The sequence below is a fragment of the Carassius gibelio genome, chromosome A18, assembly GCF_023724105.1.
Source record: "Carassius gibelio isolate Cgi1373 ecotype wild population from Czech Republic chromosome A18, carGib1.2-hapl.c, whole genome shotgun sequence".
In the NCBI taxonomy this organism is placed as follows: domain Eukaryota; kingdom Metazoa; phylum Chordata; class Actinopteri; order Cypriniformes; family Cyprinidae; genus Carassius; species Carassius gibelio.
The window spans coordinates 15,541,311-15,568,605 of record NC_068388.1 but is presented as its reverse complement, the minus strand read 5'-3'; the positions used below and the strand labels follow the sequence as shown (position 1 = coordinate 15,568,605).

Below are 27,295 nucleotides of genomic sequence, written 5' to 3'. Positions count from 1 at the left end.
GTCAAAAATATATTTCTTAAGATTAAGAGTTGTAAGAGTGTTCAGGATGGTGCTCAGGAATGTAAAAAAAAAAAGGTGTTAAAATTTACTTAATAAACTTTTTTTTTTCACATATGTACACATAACAAGTCTCAAAAAGCTAACTTTGCACAATACATTAAACTAAATTTTTTAAACCTGAGTTAATGGTCCGTTTTTAACACTTAGTTTGACTAATCAAATATAGTTTATAAATGGTAATCAGTCAAAGAGAAAAACATGGCTAATCTCAAGGGCACTTTTGCTTTACTTTGTGATGATTGTTAAAAATAAATTCAGTAATCATCCCATCAACTGATAGGATGGGAATGAATCAGAGTTTAAAAACGCACACCACTTACAGACATATTATTTACCAAGTGGATAATCATCATTAACAACAGATTGATAGTGGGGCAGTTAGTTTGTGCTACTCTGCTGACCGAAAATGCTGAGAGGTACTGAGAGCCCTCCATTAACACTTACACCATCTCAGCTCAAGTGTTGTATATTAAATGTTTTTCAGGTGGGCTAAATATCTAGATAAACTGGAGGCAGAACCAGATATGTCAGATGACAGTGACAGTGCAATAAATACATTCAATATTGCTGAGCAAACTCTCAGATTCAAAACTCTGTTACATTATGACATTCAATCAAGTATTTTATTCAGGTTCAGATTCATTATAACTATATGCATTCCTGAAAGGATGCCATTTGCAATGTGTTTCTGGTGTTCGTGCTAAAATGTATATCTGGTAAATAAGATGCCATGCCTTTTTTTAGATGCTTTCATTCCACAGATAGACAGATGAGTAGCTAGAGCTGATAATTACATTCAGACTGCTGTCTTGGCACATGAGTAAAAAAAAAAAAAAAAAAAAAAAATGCTACATGGTAGTCATTTAACTATTTCCTCTCTCTTTGAGAGAAACTGTCAGAACAAAGACTTTTACGTTAATCAGTTAAACATCATATTGAATTACTAAAGGCTGTAGAACACAGTGACAGCAATATAACTTTATCACTTTATTCTATCAGTTTTTGAACACATTTTGACTTTCAAATCAAGGACATAAACCTAAACAGTAAAATGTAATTTATTGTAGTGTTTGCTGAATTTATTGTAAATTTGCAAATAATATATATTTTTGTTTTGTTTTAAAAATACATGTTTTAAAATACAGACATTTACTCTTAATCTTGTGCCTAATAAGGCGAAAATGTAAATTAAATTATGAATTTACATGAATGATGTAAAACGATACATGTTTATTTGATTAGGGTCCTGCATTATTACTAAAAACAGCTAAAAATGGCCCTGGTAAGTTTATGTGTATAATATGTCATGTACACAGTTCTTTGTAGCCTTTTACTTCATGATTGTTTTTAAACATAGGCCTACTTGTGTTTTAACATTTGTTTCAGCAAATGTATTTCTTACAAATCAATCCACTGGCCTATAATGTTTGTAGTTATTACGTTTATTAATAGTTACTGGCCAATGGCTGAGTTTTATTTACTAGCCAAATCGAGTGTTAATTTAGGATCGTGCATGGAGGTGAGAAATGGTGCAGAATGAATCTAAAAGTGTGTGTGGAAAGAATTGGAGGCTGTGACAGCTGTTCTGTCTGGTTAGAATGGCATACTGGAGTAATTAGACACCAGATTGTCAGGAAAGCTTTGCTACACTGGCTGAGAAGAATCTGTTTACCATTCTAGAATGGAAGGACTGGGCTTTGAGCATTTGTATACACACAGAGAGAATCATATTCCTTGCTCCTTTTCTTTCTCTCTTCTTGTGCTATCTCTGATGCCTCCTAATGTGCACTTATTAAGGAAACTGCTGTGTTTTTTTTTTCTTTCCTGTTCTGCATATCCTGCATAGATAAAGCTGGTCCCTTGGCTCTTTTAGATTAAAGGCAGACATCATTCCATTATTTCTCCCTCCTTTCATTTTAATATCCAGCCTTCACAATTGAAATAAAATCACTTGGCTAAGTGAGAGCCCTTGGGACCAAGACAATTTTGACTCGAAATGATTTGGTTTGATGAATTATATCAGACTAAGTAACCTATTTGACCCCTACTCAAACAGCACAGTGTGCATGTCTGTGTGTTACAGAAGAGAGCACGACCAGTCATTTTAATGCCAAACAGCAAAAACTAAGCATTGATCCCAGAGCCAGAGTTCAGGGACAGACCACCGATATATCACAGTAAGTTCAATAGAAAATAAATGGATTTTAACACATTTTAATCTAGAAGATTTTCTGTTTAGCCCTGCTTATTTCTATCTTCAATCAAGATTTAACAGCAATTCCTCCTACATCAGTGATTCAGTCTTTATATTTTATATATTTATTATTATTATTATTATTATTATTATTATTATTATTATTATTATTATCATGGCTCAAGTTATTGCTCACTAATTTATCTTTCATCCCTGCGCTGTTGTATTTCGCAGTCTCATTTCCCTTCTCTTTCATTACAGTGTTAAAGTGATGTATAGTTTCACTCTCAGGATGAAAAACATATTTTAATATGAGGAAAGAACAGGATATTAAACCATATAGCTGTCTGTTCAGTGCAGGATTGTGCTACGTTCAGGGTGCAGAACTGTAGCTTTAATTATAATAATTAAATGGAATAGCTTAAATCAAGCACAGCGTTAGTTTAGTCAGGCCGCTGAGGCATAGGCTGCTACCAGCTGATGCGGTCAGATGTCAAATCGCTCCATTCACTACCATTCTCCAATTAGACACGGACATATATACGTGGCACCATGGCCGTAGCCAGCTATGAGGTCATCGAGGTCCAGACCTCTGTAAATTTTTCATGTTCAAAAATAAAAATTGTTCTCTGATTGAATTTTTTGTTTCTCATGTGAATGGATGTGATTTGAAAAGGAAGAAAAAACCTGTGTCGAACCCGTGTCGATCCCGTCAAAATATGTAGGACACACGGTTTATCATTGACCTCACTGCTGAGAGACACTCATCCTCATAACCAGGCTAAAGGATAGACATCTGTTACGACTGGTGAAAGGATTGGCAGGAAGCAAGTGCGAGTTAGTGATTTTTAATGAAATGCATAAACAAGGCACATGAAGACAGGAACACAGGTGATACTTGGCAGGGGATACACAGTCCGGGAAGATGCAGGTGTGCAGAGGATCCGGAGTGTGGTGGTGAGTTGGCAGCAGGAGAGGGTGACACAGGAACTGCAGGGAAGCAAGCCGAGAAGGTAAGTGGAGTATCCAGCAGTGAGATGAGATGAGATGAGTGGATGGAGTTCCGGGGAGACAAGACAATCCAAGGAAGAGAACAACACAAGGAGAGCAGAACATGAGACGAGGAACTGAAACAACGCTCTGACAAACACAAGATGCTAGACAGGGCAATATATAGGGAGAAGTAATGAGTGACAGCTGCTGCTGATAACAATTAGCGGAGACGCCCACATGAAACAATCAGTGCTGATACGAAACACACAAACTTCACCCACATAGTGAAAAACCCTGAGATCACGGTTTACCAACTGTGACAGTACCCTCCCCTCTAGGAACGCCTCCTGGAGTTCCCAGATGGGCCTACCTGCTTATTGTAATCATAAATCAGAGAGTTATCCAGTATGTCCCTAGCAGGTACCCAACTCCTCTCCTCTGGACCGTAACTTTCCCAGTCCACCAAGTACTGGAATCCTCGTCCCCTATGTCTCGAGTCCAGAATCTGATTAACCGAATAAGTCAGCTCCCCATCTACGAGACGTGGCGATGGAGGAACCGGGGTAGGCGGATTAATGCGTGAATAAAACATGTGCTTAATTTTGAACACATGGAAGGCGGGATGAATCCTCCTGTATGCCGGAGGTAGTTCGAGGTGGACTGTCACCAGACTAATGATCTTGGTGACAGGAAACGGGCCAATAAATTTGGGAGCTAATTTATTAGAAACGGAGCGGAGCAGAATGTAGTTAGTAGAAATTAACACTTTTTGACCCACAACGTATACGGGAGGCTTCGACCGGTGGTGATTGGCCTTGGCCTTAGTGCGCTCCCTCATCTGGAGCAGAGTCTCGTGGGCTCTGGTCCAGGTGCGGTGGCACTGCTGGACAAACGCATGAGCGGAGGGGACCGCGACTTCAGATTCCAGACTAGGAAAAACAGGTGGCTGGTAACCTATACTACACTGAAACTGAGAGAGGCAAGTGGCTGACTCTGGTAACGAGTTATGAGCGTACTCAACCATAGAGAGTTGTTGGCTCCAGGAATAAGGATTCTTGGAGACTAAACATCGCAACGTTCTCTATAAATCCTGGTTGGCTCGCTCAGATTGCCCGTTACTCTGAGGGTGATAACACGAAGACAGACTAACCGTCGCTCCTAGCAATTTGGATATAAATTGGGATCCTGTGTCAGAATCTACGTCTACCTGGAGGCCATGTAACCAAAAGACGTGATCAATGACAGTGACCACTGTCTCCTTGGCTGTAAGTAATTGGGGCAAGGGAATGAAATGTGCCGCCTTCGAGAACTGGTCCACTACGGTCAAAACGACCATAATGCCATTAGAGGGCGGGAGGGCGGTAACAAAATCTAGAGCGATATGTGACCAGGGTCTCGGGATTCAACCTCCCATACGAGTCCTGAGACGACTATTTTCTCAGGTAAAATACACCAAACATGTCACCAAACATGTCACCAAACATTCGGAAAGGATCAAAAATGGTTGACCCTTCCAACCAGTGACGCCGCTCCTCTAAAGCTAATTTGACAGCCAACAATTCTCTGTTACCAATGTCATAATTACGTTCAGCAGGAGATAAACGATGAGAGAAAACGTGCAGGGATGCATCTTATCTGAGGCAGCATGTTGACATGAAACAATCAGTGCTGATGCAAAACACACAAACTTCACCCACATAGTAAAAAACCCCGAGATCACGGATTACCAACCGTGACAACATCCCACTGCCACATCTACATGATTACCACTATTTGCTTTAAGGACATTATTAAGAGTCTTAATTGTCATGTATTTTCAAGCTGACGGTTCCGGGGGGGGGGGGGGGGGGGGGGGTAATGTTTAAAACTCTTGTATGTTGTTATTTTGTGAACAAGAAGCCCCATAAGGAACCATACCGCCAAAGATAAATTGTATTAATTAACTCAAATAAACTTGCCAAAGTGGTCCTGTCTGAATTGGCACATTTACAAAAATGTACAAATTTACCACATGTTTACGTGGTCTGCAAATGTAAGCTAATTACAGCAAAGTAAACTTGTGTGGTTATAGATCGTTCCATTATCAATAGATTCAAATATTTACTTTTATTTGTAAAATACATCCATACATACAATACATCTTTTATTCTCACCAAGGCTGAATTCATATTTAATATTTATTTTATACAGTAAAGTATTATTACAAAAATTTAAAATAGCTGTATTTTGTTATAAGTTAATATTTAAATAAAAACAATACAGTATTTTAGCAGCCAGTGTTCAGCGTCAAATGACTCTTCAGAAATTATTCTAATATGCTGATTTGATGCTTAATAAACTATTTAATTTTTTGCATTGCTGAAAACATCTAGTATGTAACTCTCGTTCCCTGAAGGAGGGAACAGAGACGTAACGTCGGTGACCGACGAATTGGGATCTTGCTTAGAGAGACCAATCTTCTTTGAGTGTAAACAAAACAAGCAATTTCTGTATCCAACTGCCATTAATTACAGCGTGAGCATAAAAAGGCAGCAGGTGCAACGCATACCAAGTTTTCACTGAGGAGCTGAACCCGTGACCCGGCTGCTCAGGGGTGGTACAGCAGCTGTGGTGACCGTACGTGTTTTAGGAAATGGGAAGTCAGAAGTCTGCTGGGAAAACACGGGCTCTGAGGCTATACCGTGGACTTTATACATATGGGATCCAGCCTTCTACTGGTTCTCAAGGATTCATTGAGTGAAGGCCTTGCGACGGACATTCTGTTGTGTCTGGCTGCAGAGGGGATGGAAGAGCTTGACAGTGTCCACAGTACGGACACTCTGGAGCAGTTATAGTAAGCCAACACTAACCGGGCCTCTCAGTGCCTCTACCCATTTGAGGTGAGAACACAGGAGGATACTGGCTCCACACAAAGGCTATAGAGTCTAGTGAAGGTGTTGGGAGTCACCCAGTCCGCAGCTCTACAAATATCTGTCAGCGAGGCACCACAAGTCAGCACCCAGGAAGATGCAACACTTCATGTAGAGTGAGCTTGCAACCTGAGCGGGCAGGGCACACTCTATGTCTGATAAGCCAGGGTGATGGCATCCACTATCCAGTGGGAAATCCTCTGCTTAAAGACAGCCTTCCCTTTCTGCCGGCCTCCTTAACAGACAAAGAGCTGGTCTGAGGACCTAAAGCTCTATGTCTGGTCTACAAAACTAGGGCAGGTTCTGCCTCCTCCAGATGTTGCGCTTGCAGGCTCACCACTTGATCCCTGAAGGGTGGGAACCTTGGGACCATAGTTGGGCCAAGGCCCTAGGATTACCTGGGAGTCAGCCAGCCCAAACTCTAGGAATGAATGCATGCAGGTCCCCTACCCTCTTCATGGAGGCCAGTGAAAGCAGGAGCAGAGTTTTCTGTGAAAGAAACTTAAGCTTGACTGACTGCAAAGGCTCTATTTGGCCCTGCTGCCTGCAAAGTGAATGGCACAAAGTGACCTCAGAACCTTCCGACTCCAAAGGAGTCAACGGGAGTGCAAACCATCTTGTCGGTTGATGTACGCAACAGTCACTCTTTTGTTTATTCGGCCTCATAAGTGCCCTTTGAGATGATTCAGGAGCACTGCTAACAACTCTAGGCAATTGATATGCCATTTCAGATGGGGACCCGTCCAAACCCTGACACTGTGTGCCTGTTGTATGTGGCCCTTCAGCTGGTGGTGGAGGTATCCATGTAAGCCACAGCATGCCTGGAGACATGTTCTAGGGGCACTCCTGCATGAAGGAACATACGATTCGACCACAGGATGAAGGTTTGGTGACAGGCTGGTTTTACCTCGGGACTCGGCCATGAAGCCAGTGCTGAATCGGTCCTAGTGGTTCCTATCGGTCCTAGCAATAGCCCTAGTGGTGTAAGTGCCGAAGCTGCCATAGGCCCCAGGAGCATCTGAAATAGTTTCAGTGACTCTCTGTGCCCTCCTTGGACCTTGAGACAGAGGAAACTGCTCTTTCATTGAGATTTTCCAGATTCTCCACCCGGCCCTCCTTTGAGGGGTGGGGGCAGTTCCTTCACCATCCCCCAAATAGCACCTTCCTCCCTATCTGGGTCACCTTTCCTGGGTGCAGCGGTGCCCAACCCTGCTCCTGGCAATTGACTGTCCTGCAAAGTTCAGCTCCAATCCTGATCTAGGGAGTGTTGTAGTCTAGATTAAAATGTAAAAAAAAGTAATAGCCTATTAAGTTTAAATATTTAAGCAATTGGGATGTGATAAATACCATAACACAAATCTGAATTACTATTTAAATCTATTTAAATACATTTTAGTAGCACAGCTGTTTAATTTATGGGGGCAACCCATTTGTAGATGTCTGCCAACAAAAGAAGCTCCCTAGAGTGCGCTGAATTCATCACACACACAAAGGAGTTGGGTAGGAGCAGAACGCTGTTGTCGCTCGGCTCCGAAGTGAAAAGCTGGTATGCGGTGCACCTGCTGCCTTTTTATGCTCATGCTGTGATCAGAGGCAGCTGGATGCAATAATCACATGCCAATGTGCATTGGCTCATTTAGTTTACACTAAAAGTAGATTGGTCTCTCTAAGGGAGATCCACATTCGTCGGTCACCTATGTGACGTTGAGAGTGACCGACTGAAAGGGATCAATTGTATCACAGTTTCCACAAAACTTTTAAGCAGCACTTTTTTTTTTCTTTTCTTTTTTTTACAGGATTCTTTGATGGAGGAATTTTTTTATTTGTAATTAATTATTTCCGTAACATGATTAATTTATTTAATGGAAAAATTAATTGTCTTTACTTACATTTTGATCCGTTTAATTTGTCCTTGCTGAGTGAATTCAAAGTGCGTGTTTAGTATGTTTATATGTTTTTGTTCCTTCTTATTGACCCCAGACTTTTGAATTTTTCTTCCTAATACACATATTTATCATATCAAGGAATTATTTAGCAGACTTACTGTAGTTATTATATATGTTTGCAGAAAACTTTGACTTGTACAAATAAAATTCCCATGTCTTCTAACAGCTGAATATCTTTAAACTGAAATCAAGTAAATTTTTCTGCATTTCATTTAAGAAATAACATTTTCAAATCAATATTCTAAAGACATAAGACGTCATGTTAAAATTACAACTAAGGAATTCAAAGAAATTTTGTTTCTAAACTCTCAATTTCACTGAGGCCTTAAGTTATACCCATTCCTCTGGGAAATGGAATCATATTAAGTCTCACAACCCTTCTCTCTGTTTCAGGGTAAACTTTTAACGCCTCATGAGATGTAACAGATTAGATCTTCTGGAATGATGTGTAAAGTGACCGTGGAAGTGGATGGAACTCTAGAAGATTTCTTTAGATTAGTCTCTAGGGCCATATACATTTTCAGAGCTGGTCTACAATGTGACTGTTTGGTTTTTGTTTGCATATGTGAGTTTATTTGTGATCTATGTTATGTTTGCTGTCATAGTAACAGGCTTTACGATAGCATTTGAGAAATGGCACAGCAACTTTAGCAGACTCAGCTCAGTAACAACGGGTGCAGAGGTCATAACCTCTGTTGATGGATTTATGGAGACGTAATGGTTACCGGTGGAGGAGGAGTTTAGTTACCTTGTCTTGAACGTGGAACTCAAATGGTCATGAATACTTTCACCTCTGTCCCTGTATATATGAGTATTCATGTGTGGGTGTCTTTGTGGTACATTTTCAGCATATTGTTTCAAACTTGCCAATAGTGTGAGATGAGTCCAATATGCTTCGGACATGAATGACGGTGTTCTCTAACCTTTGTCATCAGGCCAAAGACTGACTTAGCCATGTTTTGTTTTCCTCTCCATGGCACATCTAAGGTCCACTTTGCTGGTTTCTGGTTTCTTCAGCTTCTCCTTCTGCTAGCTCTCACTTTCCATCTCACAAACCACTTTGCCCAAACCAAAAAACAAAAACCCACACACATACAGTATACTCTTAACCCCAATCATCAGCAGGATCAGTATCAATTATCAATTACCTGTATCAATTATCAAGCCTTGAGAATAGCACTCATCTTTGGAAATGTGACCCAGGACGTCAGAGGCTGCGGAGAATATCTTAAAGAGTTGCATTGAGTTACGTTAAATTCATATTTGATTACCCATTAATTCCTAAGTGATTGTGACTCTCAACATTAGCAATGTGATACTCCAGCTTACTGAGAATAACGTATATATATCATATTTGTTGTTTTGCTCAGCATACGGTTTGTGCTAGGCACTTGCTCACATCTCAATTCAAGAAAGTCGGCAAATTGTTTTTGCGCTTTGCTTTTTCTTCCTGTGTTTTTCTGGTATCAGCATTGGCACACCTCTGACAATAGATATGATGGATGCAGAGAACATCGATCACTCGTGTTTTGCACCCATTGGCATGCATGCTGGCACATTGCTGAAACTGATTAACAGAGTCTTGGGACGTCCTTTTTTGTAATCTTCATTTGAGAGACTTTCAGGTTGCTTTCAAACTCCTCAAGCGTGAAATAAGGTACCATACTCTGAATTTGTCCTTTCAAGCAAGCAATTTGCTGAATGATTTCCATATTTATCTCATTTGGATCCTTGAGGTAAGCATGAATTGATTAGGCAGATTACTTATAATTAATATTATATTACCTAGTTTTATAAACGCCCCAAAGGGCCGTTCAAATATTTTTAATTGCTTCAAACTCTTTTTTCTGTTTAGGAAATAGATATTCAGGTGTGTGACTGTGTGGAAGTGGATAGGTTGCAAGTAACAGCAGTCTTAAAATGTCTTATGAGGCTTATCAGTGCTGCTCTTGAGAATGATATAATTACAGTACCAAGAAACAGAGCACTCCTAGGAGTAAAACTGCTGGTCTTATGGCATCAGAAGTTGTGCACAGACCCTGAAGACTATTCCATATGGTTTAATACAGAAAGTCAATGTTTTAAAAGGTTACAATTTTGATCATAGCTTTAACTTTCTGTTTGTCTGGTGAGTGTAACCTTCAGTGAGCTTCATCAGAGCACCCACAGTCAACCAAAGAGGAGATTATGAGATCTTGTTGGGACCTGCTGGGCGCGGACCTGTAAAAGCAGTTCCTATAAAATGGCTTGATGATTGCAATTTTTCTTCCCTGTTTGTGAGACTGTTATACTGAAGCTCTGAAACCTACCCCATCACCCTTTTTTAAGTAGTCTATGTCACACACCATATTTCGCCACTAACCATTGCTTAGGAAGGTTTATTCTTACTTTAGAGCTTTTTATAGGGGTGCATGAAATACACCACCGTTCATAAGTTTGGGGTAAGATGTTTTGGAGGAAGTCTCTTATGCTCATAAAGCCTGGCTTATTTGATCAAAAATACTGTAAAAAAAATTAGTAAAACAATATATATTTCTGTGATGGCAAAGCTGAAGTTTCAGCAGCCATTATTTCAGTCTTAAGTGATTTGGTGTACAAATGATCAACATTGCTGAAAACAGTTGCTTAATATTTTTGTGCAAACTGATCCATTTATTTATGATTCTTTGATAAATAGAAATCCTTTATTTGAAATATAAGTGTTTTTTATATTATAAATGACACTTGATCAATTTAATGCAGACCCATTATTATTATTAAATTGTTAAACATGAATGAAATATAAAATGTAAAAGTTTTACTTTGTTTTTTCTTCTCTCTCTCACCATGCAGTTTTTTAAATTGTATTTGTTATATTTGTGAAAAATGTTGTTCGCTTTTATCATTTATTTATTTAAATGATTCATTTCCTTATTTTAATTGTTATTGTCAAATAAATCCATCCCTATTTGAAATCTTTATGGTCAATTCGCCATAAATATTTATTCGCTCATGTTCATTTAGATACCTTTAAGAATAGTAGGATGGGCAAAAAGCCTCTAAACTCCTCTTTTGGTTTCATCTGATTTTTAATAACATTAACTTGATTGCAAGGCATACTAACCCAAACTTAGCCTGGTGACTTTATCTTCTGCCATGCCCAGCCCAACCCAGCCTGGCCCTGCCCAGCCCTACAGCCAGACCGAGAGTTCAGCTAGATCTGGTTTCATCCTCAGCACGCAGGGAGGTTATAAGAGAGGCTGGTGCAGAAGATCAAACGCACATAGAAAGAGAAGGAAAAGAAGACTGAGAAATGCATAGAGATATGAGAAGCTGACCGTGAGTGAGTCTCAGTCAGTAAGTTACTCAGCTTTTGATTGAACAGTCTCAGACTCCCCAGGGCTCCTAAGGAGGGAGGGGGCCCTGTCAGCCATGATTGCAGCTCGCAGTAGTTCGGTAGGTCGAGGGGGCCCTGAAGAGCACTCCAGGCACCGCAGACAGTCAGCTGCTTCTCTGACAGGCCACCGTGGGCACCGCAACTCTCAAGAGAGCACTCGTGATAGTCATGCTCAGCTCCGGCAGGGGGCGCTGCTGCGGGCGAGGAAAGCGTTTCTTATCAGGGAGATGGAGACCAACTGGTACTTGAAGCTGTGTGGCCGGGCCAGAGAAGATAGTGTTGCTTATGAGACTGGCATGCCTTACCGGTGAGTTATGTCAGCTGTTTGCCCGTGGGTGGATTTAGTGTCTGTGAAATCCTTCCCGCTGTGCATTTTTGTTTATTTGAAGCAAAAAAAGTTTTAGGTATGAGATATATCTCTTTATCTCTTCCCTTGTTTCTGTTAATATGAATTTAATTGTAAAAACATGAACACAGAAGCTTTTTATTGCTGTTTATGCTGTGTAGTGAAGCACAAGAAAATAATGATTGCCTGAATGTTTATATATATATTTATAGTTTTAATAATAATGAAATGATGAAGAAATCTTGCAATGAGCAGTTGCTGACTGACATTTGTTAATTAAAAACAAAAAGGTCAGGGGTCCTCAGCGGGGGGATGCGGTGGTACTGCAGTTGTTATTTGATCTCAGTCCACTTTTATGAATACATTGAAAATATGCATTTGACAGAAATACAATATTAATTAAATTAATATTTTAAAATGTAATTTTTCTTTAAATATTTTTATTTTATTGTTTATTAATTTACATTTACTTGGTTTTATAAAAAAAATGTGACTCTGCACATTAATAATGATATAACCAATATAGTTAAGGACGCATGCATTGCACACACACACACACACACACACACACACACACAATAATATTCTTATAATCTTATTCTGCAAGGAATAATTGTCTATAGTGACATATGTTACCAAATATTTATATTTAAAATAAATAGACACACAAAATATTAAGCAGCACAACTCTTTTTTTTTTCAACACTGATAATCTTGAACAGCAAATCAGCATATTAGAATGATTTCTGAAGGATCATGTGACACTGAACACTAATGGCTGCTAAAAACTCAGCTTTGCCATCACAGGAATAAATTAATCTTTATACACTACCAGTCAATTTTTTTTTTCTTTAATTTTCTTCTGCTCACAAAGCCTGCATTTATTTGATCCAAAGTACAGCGAAAGCAGTTATATTCTGAAATATATATATTTTTTTGTAAAATAACTGCTTTCTATTTTAATTGATTTTAAAATGTAATGTATTCCTGGGATTTCAAAGCTGATTTTTTTAGCAACATTACTCCAGTCTTCAGTGTCACATGATCCTTCAGAAATAATTGTACCATTATGATTTGCTGCTCCAAAAAAAAAAAAAAAACAAAAAAAAAAAAAGATGAATATAAAGATCCAAAGACCAGCACTTATATAATATATATATATATATATATATATATATATATATATATATATATATATATATATATTTTTTTTTTTTTGGGGGGGGGGGGGGTTATATAAATTAATGCTGTTATTTAGCAAGGACGCTTTAAATTGATCAAAAGTGATGATAAAGACATTTCTAATGTTACTAATTATTTCTATTTCAGATAAATGCTGTTCTTATGAACTTTGTATTCATCAAAGGAACCTGAAAAAAAAATACTTGCCTGTTTTCAACATTAATAATAATTATAATAATAACAACAACAACAACAACAACAACAACAATAATAATAATAATAATAATAATAATAATAATAATAATAATAATAATAATAATAATAATAATGGTTAGGTTAAAAACTTGTGCATGTTGACACAGCAGTCATTACCGTTTCTGGGCTTAGCCCCTCAAACTCAATGAATAAGTGACATACTCACTTGTATACTGACATCTCACAGGAGATGAATTCTCTTAGACAGCAGTGAAAGCAAACCGAGACTTCTCTGCGAACAAAAGTGAGAGATTTCAGTATGAACTCAAACATTACTCATCAAATTATCTATTTTATTTACATTAAGTTCATTCCTTTTATAGCTGTATATACATCAACAGTAGTCTTATTTGTTTCTATATTTCTTTCTCCTGAGGAATTCAATTCATGATACAGCACTGGCTGGTTTGTTAGATCCCCTGAATGAATGCCATAATTGGGATTGTTGTAAGTATTTGGGGGAATTTTGTATTGCGGTTCTAATTCTCTTTTGGGATGTTTGCCATTATGATTTTTGGTCAACATATTGTGTATGTCTCTCTTTTATATCTTCCAGCTTCAGAAGCCTGTCCTTGAGCTGATTTAGCTTTTTATGTCTTTAACAAAATGAAGCAGTCAAAAAAGGTTAATGGAAGGATTTAAAATTGGAGCCCTGCAGCTGTAGGATGCGAGAATGCTGGGCGCCTTTTATTCTATTTCACTTAAAGCTGAAAATGTATCTGATGAAATAGGTCGTGAGAAAGACCCAAGACAGACAGAGAGAGAATGATGGTATATTAAGTCTTACCATGCTTTATGTTATTTTACTATAGCTTCATAATTTATTTCAGTTGGCACATTTTATAAGGAACTAAAATACATTTTGTTTGCATTTATTGATGATATATTACTGTCATTATTTTGAAACATGAAGCAAAAGACCTAGCACATCATCATTTTATTTGATTTATTTATTTTTGCAATTATTTACATTTTCATTTGTAATATAAATTGTGTGTTTATTCACAGAATATTTGGTTTAATAAAGGTTTAATGATGAATTATTATTTGTGGCACACAAATTATGCTTGTATTTTTCAGAAGATTTTTTTTTTACTGATCTTAAGTTTTAATACCTTCAAGGTAAAATCCATAAAAGGCAATTATGGATATTTAAGTGGCTGCAGTGAGTAAATGTCACCTTAATAGGGGAGATGGAGCTGCCAAGCTGCCAAGTAATGATTCACCAGTAACTTTCGTGCTAAAATGTAAAATTTATGAAACAATGTAATTACAACTGAAAACACATAAACAGCACATACTCTTGGTCACCCTATATTTGCATTAAGACATTTTACAAAGATGTTTCTGCTGCAAGGTTTCCCTGTTTTACAGCTTCTAATGAGAGGTCTGTAATCTGGGTCTGTATAAAAGGTCTTTGTGTTTGAACTGGTTTTGAGGATGGCACAACTGTCTTTATTCCTAAACTTTTTACCCTCCCAGGGGTGACCTGATCATTAATCCAAGTAGCAATGCATTTGTAGATCATTATCTTTTAATGGCAAAGAACTTTAGAAATGGAGCATAAATAGATGCTTATATGGGAACAATGAATGGATGGCTCAATAAGAAAAAAAGGGTCCTGAATAGGTGTCACCTTGCTTATAGTACATTGCAAGCTCTCAGGAATACTTCAGACACTACAACTGCATTTAGGAATCATAACAATTAGCTGTAATCTGTGTAGTCTAAAGTATGAAAATGGATATTCATTTAGAATTTAGAATCTAACACAGTGGTTCTCAACCTTACTGACTTGAAAGCACCCTATTTTCCCACACATTATTTGAAAGCGCCCATATATAGGCTATTTCCTGTATTTTTGCTGTAATTACGACAAAGTTGCTTGTTTTGGTAGTATATTATGATATAAGTATATTATGATATGTGAAATTAATTAACCACAATTAATTTGTGATTTCAGAAGTTTCAAGTTGTGTCTGTTCATAAATTCTACATATTTTTATTTTTATTATTATATAAGAAAATAATTTAATTCATCTTGATTTTTAAAAGCATTTAGATTATTATTATTATTATTATTATTATTATTATTATTATTATTTTAGCATTTTAATATTTTAATAAGAATTTAATTAATTTAAATACTTTTAAGTCATCATGAGTCCCTCTGGTGAGCCCTCAGGTTGAGAACCACATTAAATAATAATAATAATAATAATAAAAAGCAGATAACTAATTATGTTCTTGATGTGTTGTGCACCACAACCGGTCGTTACTGCACAATAAACATATTCAGTGTGACTGAGGAATGATCCTGCTCACTGCATTTGAGTTTATGTTGTGATGGCAGAAAGTGAGTTATCTGTTCTCAGTCATGAACTCATGTGCTCTTGGGAAAGTCCTGCAGGTGTGAAAAATCATTGGGCTTATTTATAGGACTCTGTCTGTCACCTAAAAATAAACTTAAACAAAAGCATAACTGACAACTACACCTCCTCTGCTGACACTTCTGTAGCTGACCAAGTTTCCACAGCCTCTGATCCTAAATAGACAAAGCTATCCATCAATCCCTCATTATGTACCTTTCATGTCTCTACAGAATTTGTGATATGTGTATGATTTTGTCAGGGTCTGTCAGTGAGCATGTATGGAATACTGCCCCTCTGAGTGTGTTTGTTGGCTTGTCTCCATGGAATTCTGGGATGCTCAAACATGCTGATATATCTAGATATGGGAAAGAAAGTCTTCATCTCACTCCCACAATCCTAAAGAACAGACATGATGTCAGAGTTGTAGTTCCAGCACTAGCTGAGGGTCAAAGGTCGACTGTTGACTAGGCTTACTGTATCTGTGGAGGCATGAAAGTAGGATCAGAAAATAGTATGGAGATGAAATTGTGAGGGAGGGAAAGAGAGAGAGGTGGAGCGACAGAGATGGAAAGGGTGGGAGAGCAGGGGGAGGGATGGAGGGAGAGATACAGGCAGGGAAAATGTCCCAGATTCCCATGGCGTTTATTAGCGAGTGAAACTAAGAGTCAATCGACTGCAGTCAGATGTGTAACAGACAAGACGGTGAACAGAGAGACAAATTCAATCAGAGGATATTTACTGGCAAAGACGAGCAACAGAACTCTGGGAAACATGGCTAAAGAGGACATCTAGGCTGTTTTGTTTCTTCTAAAAGGCTGAATACTGAAGAAACAGGAGAAGGTTGTTTCCTGAGGGCCAGCTTGGACTTTGTATGGACGTGAGTATTAGAGATGTACTTGTACAAGGCCACTTGTCCTGATATCCCCGCTCCAAAGCAGAAGGGTGGGCAGAAGGAGAGGGGTCAGATCCGCTGTGGAAAGCAGAACGTTGGAAGGAAACTTTATCCCCCACTCGTGTGCCTGCGTTCCAACTCTCAGGTAGAATTAAAACATCTGGAGGAGTTCCTCAGCGTACACACACTCTCATTGCAGGATTCGGTCCGAGCCAGGACTGGGATGGCCTACAGGTACAAACTGAGTACAGCGCAAAGAGACTTGCACACGCATACCTATTCATAATCTATTCAGTATGTCTTTGGGATTCCATTTGATACCATATAGCCCCTTTCACACTGCGATTCTGAGAAAATACACAGGTAAAGTGTTCCGGCAATTGTTCCCAGGTCGCTAGATTTTGCACTTTCACACTTCCAGTGATTACCTGGGATATGTGCGTGCTTCCACACACAACCTGTAAAGGTCCCGTAATGACACTAGACAACAGGGCGTGACGTGTAATGTACGAGTCGAAATACTTTCACTGAAGCAAGCGAACGATCTCGGCGTCAGCGCGGAAAGTGAGGAACTAACTGATCTCTGCTTCATTACAGTTTACACATATTTCTTGTCGTGAACGTTGATCTTCCTTCAAAACAGCCGATTAAAGAGTCGCGCAATAACGTGCGTCATCACTTCGACACGGCATTAGTTCTGGCTTTTGTTCACACAGCGCTCGTCCCGGGATTGCACCTCGCAATGTTACTAGGCCCCCAACCCGGGTTCAATGCCGGAATCAACCCCGGGATGTGTTTGCTTTCACACAGAAGGCGACCCGGCAATGTTCCGGCAATTTGCCGGGTCTGACGTGCAGTGTGAAAGGGGCTTTTCTAATTTTATGTTTGTTTTCGGTATTTCAGTTTACATGTTGTTACTTGTCTTTCAAATCTTTCTGAATTTTCGAACCTTTCTCTTTGACAGTTGTTGTTAAATGAACTTATCAAAAACAAAGAAGTTTCGAGAGTGGGTGGAAAGAGTCTTTTAAAACTCCTGTGACGCACTCTTCCTCTTTTCGCCCACATGTGGTTGCATATTGTGTTCTCCTCTGAGTGACATTACAAGATACCAGAGGAGGAAGATGTTTCCATTGTTCTAATTTGTGTTCTCATTTAAATTCAGCACATTTTATATTATCTCCCAAAGGGAAATCAGGAACATTGGTTGCCCCAGGTCAAAAGCTCTGATTCTACTGATAATTTTGTAATTGACATTTATTCATTTAGTGTGCACTTTTATCCAAGGAGACTTAAAGAAGAAGAATGCTGTAACTAAAGTGATTAATCCTAGGTGACAGTAACATAAGATATGCAGTGGTTTCAGAGATGCTCAGAAAAGTGCAATCATTGCTGTAGTCCGTTCTAGAGGTGGCAAGAGACTGCACAAGGAATTGTGGGACATGGTCTGAAATAAAAAGTGTCAAATTTCCCTAATGTGGTATTGCACAAATCTGCACGAACAACTGGTTTTTGTTATGTGGTCCATGAAGTTCAGCTGGACATCAACGTCAAAATGTTCCTGGCGAAGCTGGTTGGTGTTGGAGCTGGCTGGAGAGCCAATACCAAAGGATTTGCACTAGCTTTTATTAGTCTATTCCTTTATTAGTTGTTTGGTTTGTGGTGTTGGCTCTCCATCACTGGGGTGTATTCGGGGAAGAGTTCCCCATGGGTCACACGGCTGGAAAACCAGTGACAATCATGAGGCAGTTTTGTCACATACAGTATGTGTTTCGGATAAACGGACAACAGATAAATCATGCTGGTTTGTACTGGACTTAAAGTTAATGCTTTAGGTAGGAAGTGGATATACGGTCAAAGTCACTGTCTAGTAAGACTCTGACATAACAGGGCTACACTGCTTTCAAATAACACAGGGCTTAACAGGGCTGGAGGGCATATTGGCCCAGCGACAGTGTATTGGAGTGGACTATAAACTGTCTATCACCCTATTTTGAGCCCCATGAAGGTCATTAATCGTAACTCTCTCCCTCTCTTTCATGTCAAAGCTCTCTCTCTGCACACAAATTTGCATCGATATCACTCAGTGTCAGTGGCATAAAATAGTGTCAAGGAATAATCTTTTAAAAACACAGCTTAATTTTTTTAAAGATTTTCTTAATGTACTTTTTGCATTTCTGTTTGTTTCACATAAACATTTATATTTAAAGTGTGGTGTAACCAGAAGGCCTATAGTAAATGTTCAAATTGAGAGGGGTCTGGTGGGGTCTCGTACCTCCCATAAGCATTAAGTGACCCCAAATAAAGCCCCAAAAAATTTACTTGGGGGGAGGTGTCCCCCTTGTTTTTCAATAAAACTATAATAACTACTTTATACATGAAACTAGTGAAAATGGAAATTAAATGAAAAGCGTCAATTGCTGTATTAAATTAGGCCTACTCATGCTATATGATTAAAAAAAAAATGCATTTACAGCGTTGCACATTATAACTAATCACGCATGATTCTGTTGAGTTTATGAATGCAACGGCCAATCAGATGTGTTAAGATGAGTCATCGCTGAAACGCTAGAGCTTTGTTCAGTCCGCAGGCTCACTGAATGAATTCCGACTGAAACTCGTGAATTCTCTCATCAAAAGCAACAAAGTGCAGATGAACATGATGTAAGTAAGACATTAAATTATTATAAAGTGTATGGACAGCTTCAGTGATAATAAAAGGAGTTTTGAGTGCTTAAACTCTGGCAAGACCAAAGTCAGTGATCTTTCATGTAAATGTTCTTTGCTCGCATTTTCCATAATTTACTCACTATAATAATAATAATTATTATAATTAGTAACTTTTATTAAATTGTGATCACTTTAAATACAAATTTGGTCGCATTAAATATTTAATAACACCATATCTGGTAGTTGTCTAAATTAAACATCATTAATCTAAACTGTTAGATTACACTAACATTATGCTACTTTAGCCTTATGCTGTAGTTGGTAAACTTTCTGCCTATGGGTAAGATATGTAATTCTTCTTTGATTAATGATTGTTTGGTATACCTAATTAACTGATATTGAAGAAGCTTATATCTTGGAACCGACAAATGGCCATTAAGTTTTAATGTGTATGTGCCATTAATGTTTTCTCAGCGATAAGAAATAACAAAGTTATTTATTTATTTATTTATTTTTGAAGGGGGTGTGGTTTTGGTGAGGGGATCCCCCCAAAAGCTTTGACACAATTCTTTTACACAATTAAAACAATTTTAAAAACACCATATAAAAGTTTTAAAAAACTTGATGGATACCCCAAATGTAAATTAAAAATTTAAACCTACTTTTTATATGAATTTTTTTTTTTTTTATATATATATGATTAAGTTGTGCATGTCTACAATGGTCAATGGTTACCATTGATAAAAAAGGTTTTAACTTTTAATTTTCATTTGGGGTATCCATCAAGTAAAAATAAGCATAACCAAACACCTTGAATGTTAAAGGTGCCACAGAATGCAACAATTACTTTTATATGGTGTTTGAACAGCTGCTTGGCCGCAGTGTGTGAAAACCACCAGCCTATAAAGGTAAAAATGGTTTTAAAAATGTTTTAATTATTTATGAATATATTTATTATATCCATATTACATTTTACAACCTGAACTAATTTTCACTTAAGAAATGAAAAGCAGTGAAAAAAGTTTTAAGAAAAAATAACAAAATATTGTCAAACTACTTATTCAGCTTTCAGGTTATTCAGGTTATGTCAAGACAGTTGTATCACCCTGACATTTATACATTATGCCACACCCAAAATATCTCAATTAATTTTAATTCACAATAAAAAACATAGATGAGGTGTATATTTAAGGTTTTTATATGAATGCATTTTTTTGCTTCTTTGAATACAAATGGGGCCACACCCCATTTTGAGGCTTGTTGAATTCAATTCAAGTTTGTTTGTATAGCGCTTTTTATGATACAAATCATTGCAAAGCAACTTAAAATTAAGTTTCTACAATATTTAGTAGTAGCTTATCAGGGGTTGATGTTTTTTTTGGGAAAAATCTATTAAAGACATAGTCAAACAGATGATGAACATTATTAACAGCAATTATAATATGATGCAGTCACACTTATAGAAAAAATTTGGTCGTTCTGTATGTTGTTTCAGGGTTAGTATCATCAGAGGTCCTCTGAGGGGTTGGCATTATCTCTTCTCAGGTGTTCTGGATCCAGTCTGAAGCTTTTGTAAATCCTGGTAAAACAGGGAAACAAATAGAGCCATAATTAGCGTAGCTGCTGTTCCAACCAAGTAAAATTAATTAGTTTAAACCCAAGCTAAAGAAAAATAATGTGCATTTGATCAGATATAACTGCAGTATAACTGATAATGAGGGTTACATCCAGGCATGTGACCTAGGCCACCAGAGCATCATAGTCTGTCAGTCAGTGACATGTTGTCATTAACGACTGACTTCAAACCCAATAAGTCCAATGACCTCATCCTGCTGCACCGTAGCAACTGCACGCTGATGCCTGGAAACAGTTCCATAGGGAGGTCACAGTGCACTTGTAGCTTGTTATGCAGCTTTGAGGCATCTCAGATCCACAACACTAACAGAAAATTAAGCATTTACAATCCCCCGTGGCTGCCAAGTGCAGTGATTTAAATCCTGGTGCAATGCAAAGTCTTATAAAAAAAAAATAATAATAATAAAAAATATAATATATATATATTATTTAGATTTTATAAAAAAATGTATTATATATATATATATATATATATATATATATATATATATATATATATATATATATATATATATATATATATAGTACATAACCATAACATCTGCTACATGTTGTAAATTTATGGGACAGTGTGATGTTGTTAAATACACTTTCATGGACAAGTAACTCTGGTGATTAATATCTGTTTGTCACATGAGGGAACACAATGAATAATATTGACTGGAAAAAAATTTAGTGCATAGTCTATTTGATCTATTTTCTCATAGTTTTTTTTTTTTATTATTATTATTTATTTACACCCCTGCATTCTGCTCAAGGCGCTGGGTTGTAGTTGCAGTTCAGTTGCAATTTCTGTTTGACTTATGGTTCTGACAGGTCAATCCAAAATACATTTATGGTGGTTGTTCATGTTTTACTACACTGTGTCATTAAATATAGGTGACTTGTCCAGTCTTATTTTGGTTCAAGAAAAAAAAAGGCCCCATCAAATACACAAACCCTCAATTGTTTTGTTTCCAATGGTCCTCAAAGATTTGTTTGTTGTGGCCTGTTCTGTCATATTTAGAGTTTGGAAATCATTTAAATTATCTTTGTCTAACTGTGTCTTTCCCATAAAACATTTGCCATGTACATTCACACATAATCTCTCTCAACAAAAAACAATTCTTTCTAGTCTTGCACATTCCTTTAAAGGAATAATACTTCACCCAAAAAGGAAAATGCACTCACGCTCAAGCCATCCATGTTTATTTTTGCTTCACAAGAGGCTAATTAATGGCCTTCTTTATTAATTTTTTTTAAGTGCATAAACTCGCATTAGACTGACGTCAGTGATGATGTTCTTTGATAATGTAAAATGTTCTTTGCATGTTTTCTGTCTCTGCTGTTTGAATGTGGAAATGTAAGCATTATAATTAGTATCTTAAAATGGTTTTATTAAATTATTATCATGTTAAATACAAATTCAGTTATATTAAAAATATGTTATCACATGACATCCATATGCTGCTTGACTAAAAAGGTATAATGTGTAGTTAACTGTCACTCACACTTTTGAAGATAGACTTGAAATCTAAATTTGTATAATTCATGACTGAAAACATTTTGTTACATGATTTTGATGTACCATTGTTAATGCAATGTTTGAATTTAAAATGTGTTTCAAAGGATGAATTTTGAGATTTTGAGTTTCCAGTTGATATATAATTTGTGAAGATTTCTAAAATGTGAGCACCCATTCACTGCAGTGGATCCATTAGTGAGCAAGTGATGTAATGCTACATTTTTTCCATATCTGTTCTGATGAAGAAACAAACTCTTAGATGGCCTAAAGGTGAGTACATTTTCAGGAAATATTCATTTTTGGGTAAACTATTTCTTAACAGCTTTAAATGGGCCAGTTTCGCAATCACCAAGAAAGTGCCAGTCACTGATTATTTATTCATCCTGGAAAGCTGATAAATGATTGAGGAACAATCACCAGGTGTCCCCGTTAAATACCTAATTACCTTTGCAATTAGATAAGGGATACACTTGTGACTCCATGTTACTCTGCACACAGTGTCTCATACAGGCTTGAAGGGAGAAGCAGGGTCACATAGACAGAATGGTATCAGTCCTACAGCATTCAGGAGACATAACTCAAAACTACTGATTGATTAGCAGTTTTTGCCATTATAGATGTTTAATTCCTGTGTAATTTGGGGTGTCAGGATTGGGGGTATTTTATGAGTTGACCTTAAAAAGTGAGTTGTGAAATTTAACAACATCAGTCTGAATTATAAAAATAATACAGGCAGTCCATCCCCTCCCCCAGCCCCCAATTCTTCCATTGTCACAGCCAAATCCATGCCATTGGTTTGGCCAGAAATTGTACGTCACGCTGCTCAAGCAAACAGAGCCACAGGTTGTATATTAAACTGAAGGCAGCTGTCTGGCTGTCTTGCTGCCCAGGCAGTCAATTACTTTACTGGCAGCATTTGAAGGCACCATTTAAAGAAAACTGATTTCAGATTGCTTTGCAAGCCATCATAATGTCACCTTTAAATATCTACAACAAAATCAAGTGAGCTTTAGAGATAACCAAGTGAAGATTAAATGACTGGAGTGCTTGTTTTCAGCTAGAAATTGAATCACAAGTTGGATTCATTGGATATGTACCTTAATGACCTCCACTGCATAGTGCTTGAGATTAAAGAAAAATAATAATTAGTTGTCTCTATAGGAATATATATATATATATATATATATATATATATATATATATATATATATATATATATAAGAGAATACATCTGTAGTTGACCTCACACATGCAGCATGCAATAATGCATTACCAAAATCTTTATTTTTATTTATTTTTTGATTTGAATTAAACATTCAAATAAACTTGTCTATTAAATAAATAACAATTTAGCTGCACAGTTTGGGTGATGATGTACATTTTTAAATTCATATTTTTGTAATATGCCAGGTTGATGGGTTCCCTGTTTAATTCACAGTGGCAAAATGGAAAATATAACACAATAGTTATAAATTTCGAATTAAAATCAAATAGTGAATGGTAAATAATATCTAAAAAAAAAAAATTAGTGTGAAAATTTGTGCATTACTAGAACATTACTAGAAAAGCTACAGTACTATTCAAAAGTTCTGTAACAGTTAGAAATTTATTTTACGGGTTCTTTTAATATTTAATAGTATTAATGTTTTTGATCAAATATGATCTGGTGAGCATTTCTTATAAAAAATTTAAAAAAAATAACTTCAAACTTTTAAATAGTACTGTATACACACACACACACACACACACACACACACACACACACATATATATATATATATATATATATATATATATATATATATATAGCATAAACTCTCACATCTACACTGTTTAGTCTGAATGAAGCAAAGTGATCGAAGGGTCTTGTATGAAGAACCATTAATAACATGATTAGATAGCACTGTCTTTGTCCACTAACAATGCTGACTAGATGTTATTTAGTAGGCAATGGTGTTGGAGAAATGTCTACCAGTGATGTGATCATGGCATCGGGTTTTAAACACAATCAATAATGCAACCATCAGTTTCAAATCGCGTAAACCTGGTGGTCACTATGTCTCTCTTTCAACCTCTCTTTTTCACTGTTCGCCTATGACTTTCTTCTCTCTCACCCTCTCTCCTGCTCCATGACTACATGGGATTAGTCACATATTTACATAACCTCTGCAAAAATTAACCCAAGACCAGATGCACAGACATTAAGTAATTCAATGACCAGTGCATGCATACTAAGGAATAGCCAATGCTTAAAGGGGGGGGTGAAATGCTATTTCATGCATACTGAGTTTTTTACACTGTTAAAGAGTTGGATTCCCATGCTAAACATGGACAAAGTTTCAAAAATTAAGTTGTACGTTTGAAGGAGTATTTTTGTTCCCAACATACTCCTTCTGGTTTGTCACAAGTTTCGGAAAGTTTTTTTTCGAGTATGGCTCTGTGTGACGTTAGATGGAGCAGAATTTCCTTATATGTATGGGTCCTAAGGGCACGTCTGCCGGAAGAGTGCGTGCTCCCGTATAGCAGAGCACTGAGAGCACAACAGACTTCACTGATCAGAGCGAGAGCGTCGCGAAATGTCACAAAAGAAGTGGGTTTTTGGTTGCCAGGGCAAGACAACCCTGCACAGATTACCAAAAAAAAAAAAAAAAACAGCATTAAGGGACCAGTGGATGGAGTTTATTTTTACAGAGCATCAACGGAGCTGTGCAAGTGTTTTTGTTTGTTCCCTGCATTTCGAAGATGCTTGTTTTACAAACAAGGCCCAGTTTGACGACGGATTTGTGTATCGTTTATTTCTTAAGGATGATGAAATCCCAACGAAAAAGGGTCACGATCGTGTGTTGGAACCACAGGCGGTGAGTAAAACTGCTTAAAATATCTCTGCCTCCTTGTTAGTGCGTCTGCCTCCCATGCCGGTGACCCAGGTTCGAGCCCCGCTCGGAGCGAGTCGTTGCTGGTGCTGCTCTCGTTCAGTTTCAGCCTCGGGATCTGATTCTGGATCATAAATCTACGTTGAATCTGACTGTTAGCCATGGTTTGTTTTGGATGATGGTTTTTCCCTCACGGTAATGTCACAGCTTCCAAACGCTCTCAACGCAAAAGCCTACTGGCGCTCGTTATTCTTTAGCTCCGCCCACACGTCACGCCTCCAGCCGGTCGTGTTTTTCCGGGAAAAATCAGTACAGGCTATCTTTCTCTTATGAATATAATAAAACTAAAGACTTTTTGGAGTTATGAAGGATGCAGTACTACTCTATATGTACTCAAGATTAACAGGATATTGAGTGAAAACGAGCATTTCACCCCTCCTTTAAGCTTCTCATTTAAAGATCTCTGTTCATGGCATTTCACAATCGTCTGCTTTATAGCTCATTACTTATGCAATGTTATTAAAGCTTTCTGTCAGTGTTGTGACATTCAAACCTCAGTCAGACTAATGCAGTGTGTGATGCGTGTGAATTATTAACCAAACTGTCTGACCGTCTCATGGTAATTGAGATGTTCACACACCCAGGACAGTCCAAACGGGTTCACCTCAGGCAAACTGGCAAAGACAGATCCCTCACTGCAGAGACCTAGTGTCAGCATTCAGCATCCAATGTACAAGTAAAATAGACTTGGTCTGAAGAAACTGACAGATACAACAGCAGTTGGTCTTCATAGAGAGTCATTAGAAGGTGTTTTAATGAGCAGATGGATATTGATGGAGGCATAGTCTGTAACAATATCCTTTCTACTATATGGGCGGGGATGGCTCTGTGTAGCTGTGTGACAGAAAACAATGCAGTGGGTAAACTTGAGCTCAAATACGAATGTAAACTGAACAGATTGTACCCTTGTTCACCGACAGGGGGCCCTGTAATTCTTAGTAGTCAGTTACTTTGTTGTGTGTACATTAGTGTGTGTTCATAATTAAATTGAGAATGCATCTCATCAGACTGATAGAAATGTATTTTTATTGCACTAAATATATTTGTATTTGTGTTACAAAAGTTGCAGAGTTGGATACATTTTTCTCTGTCCAATTCAGGCCACAAGTCTTATTTACGTATGTAGACACATAAAGTCAAGCACCGGAGGATTTCTTGCACTCTGTCTTATCAGACTGTCCTGTAAAATGCCTCAGTATGTGTGTGCGGCCGTGACTGTAGCTGTCAGGCCTGAAGGGCAGGAGAGAGACAGAGGACAGATGAGAGCTTTGCCTTTAAGAGCGCTTGCAGTATTTATGCTGCTGTGAGTTAGGCAGGGAGCGAGGGGAAATATGTATTGCCCACACACACACACACACACACACACACAGACAGACATACATACAACAACCTACTTTATTGTATCCCACTCTGCATTACTGGGCAACATCACATTGAGCACTTTCTATCCCCTTCGACAATCTGTTTCACCCTATCTCCTCTCGTTTATTCTGAATTTCCTCTCTCTTTCTATTCCTGTCTGTATATAAAACATGGACATGTCTTTGTTATTCTGTGTCAATACAGATGATATCTGCATACATCTATGTGTGTTTGTGTTTGATATAATAGTGTTTTTGTAATTTGGTCTATGCAGTCAAACACAGGTGCTTGGGGCAAACCGAGGTAAACAGATGGATCCCTAATGCAGCTCTCTCATTGTCCTTCACTAAACATGTCAGGAAATGTCCACTCATTATGTGCTTCAGATAGCATTATTAGTGTGTGCAAACATTTCGTCCTCCTCTTATGACCTCGGAATACACTATAATATGAATTCTAATTGGATGAGTCATATGTGGGGCCATTATAACTCCATTACATGCACACCTGTAATCACACTCTCTGTTACTATGTGCCAAGCTGCTTGGCAATTGTAAACAGCCTACACAAATTAGACTTATTAACTATATTACACTGTGGTGTAATTCAATTAATAGATGTTTTTGCTGAACATTGCTTTGTCATCTAAAACTTACGTAATGTTCTGTT

General features: G+C 37.6%; 1 protein-coding gene across 1 annotated transcript in view; it reads left to right on the top strand.

Moving 5' to 3' along the window:
• The first annotated feature begins 11,226 nt into the window (after positions 1–11,226).
• The window catches only part of LOC127934160 (voltage-gated potassium channel subunit beta-1), a 128,614-nt gene continuing 112,545 nt past the window's right edge, over positions 11,227–27,295 (top strand). The window contains exon 1 of the mRNA XM_052531350.1: positions 11,227–11,785. Within this exon, the coding sequence (XP_052387310.1) occupies positions 11,514–11,785 (272 nt within the window). The 5' untranslated portion in view covers positions 11,227–11,513. The remainder of the gene's footprint in view (positions 11,786–27,295) is intronic.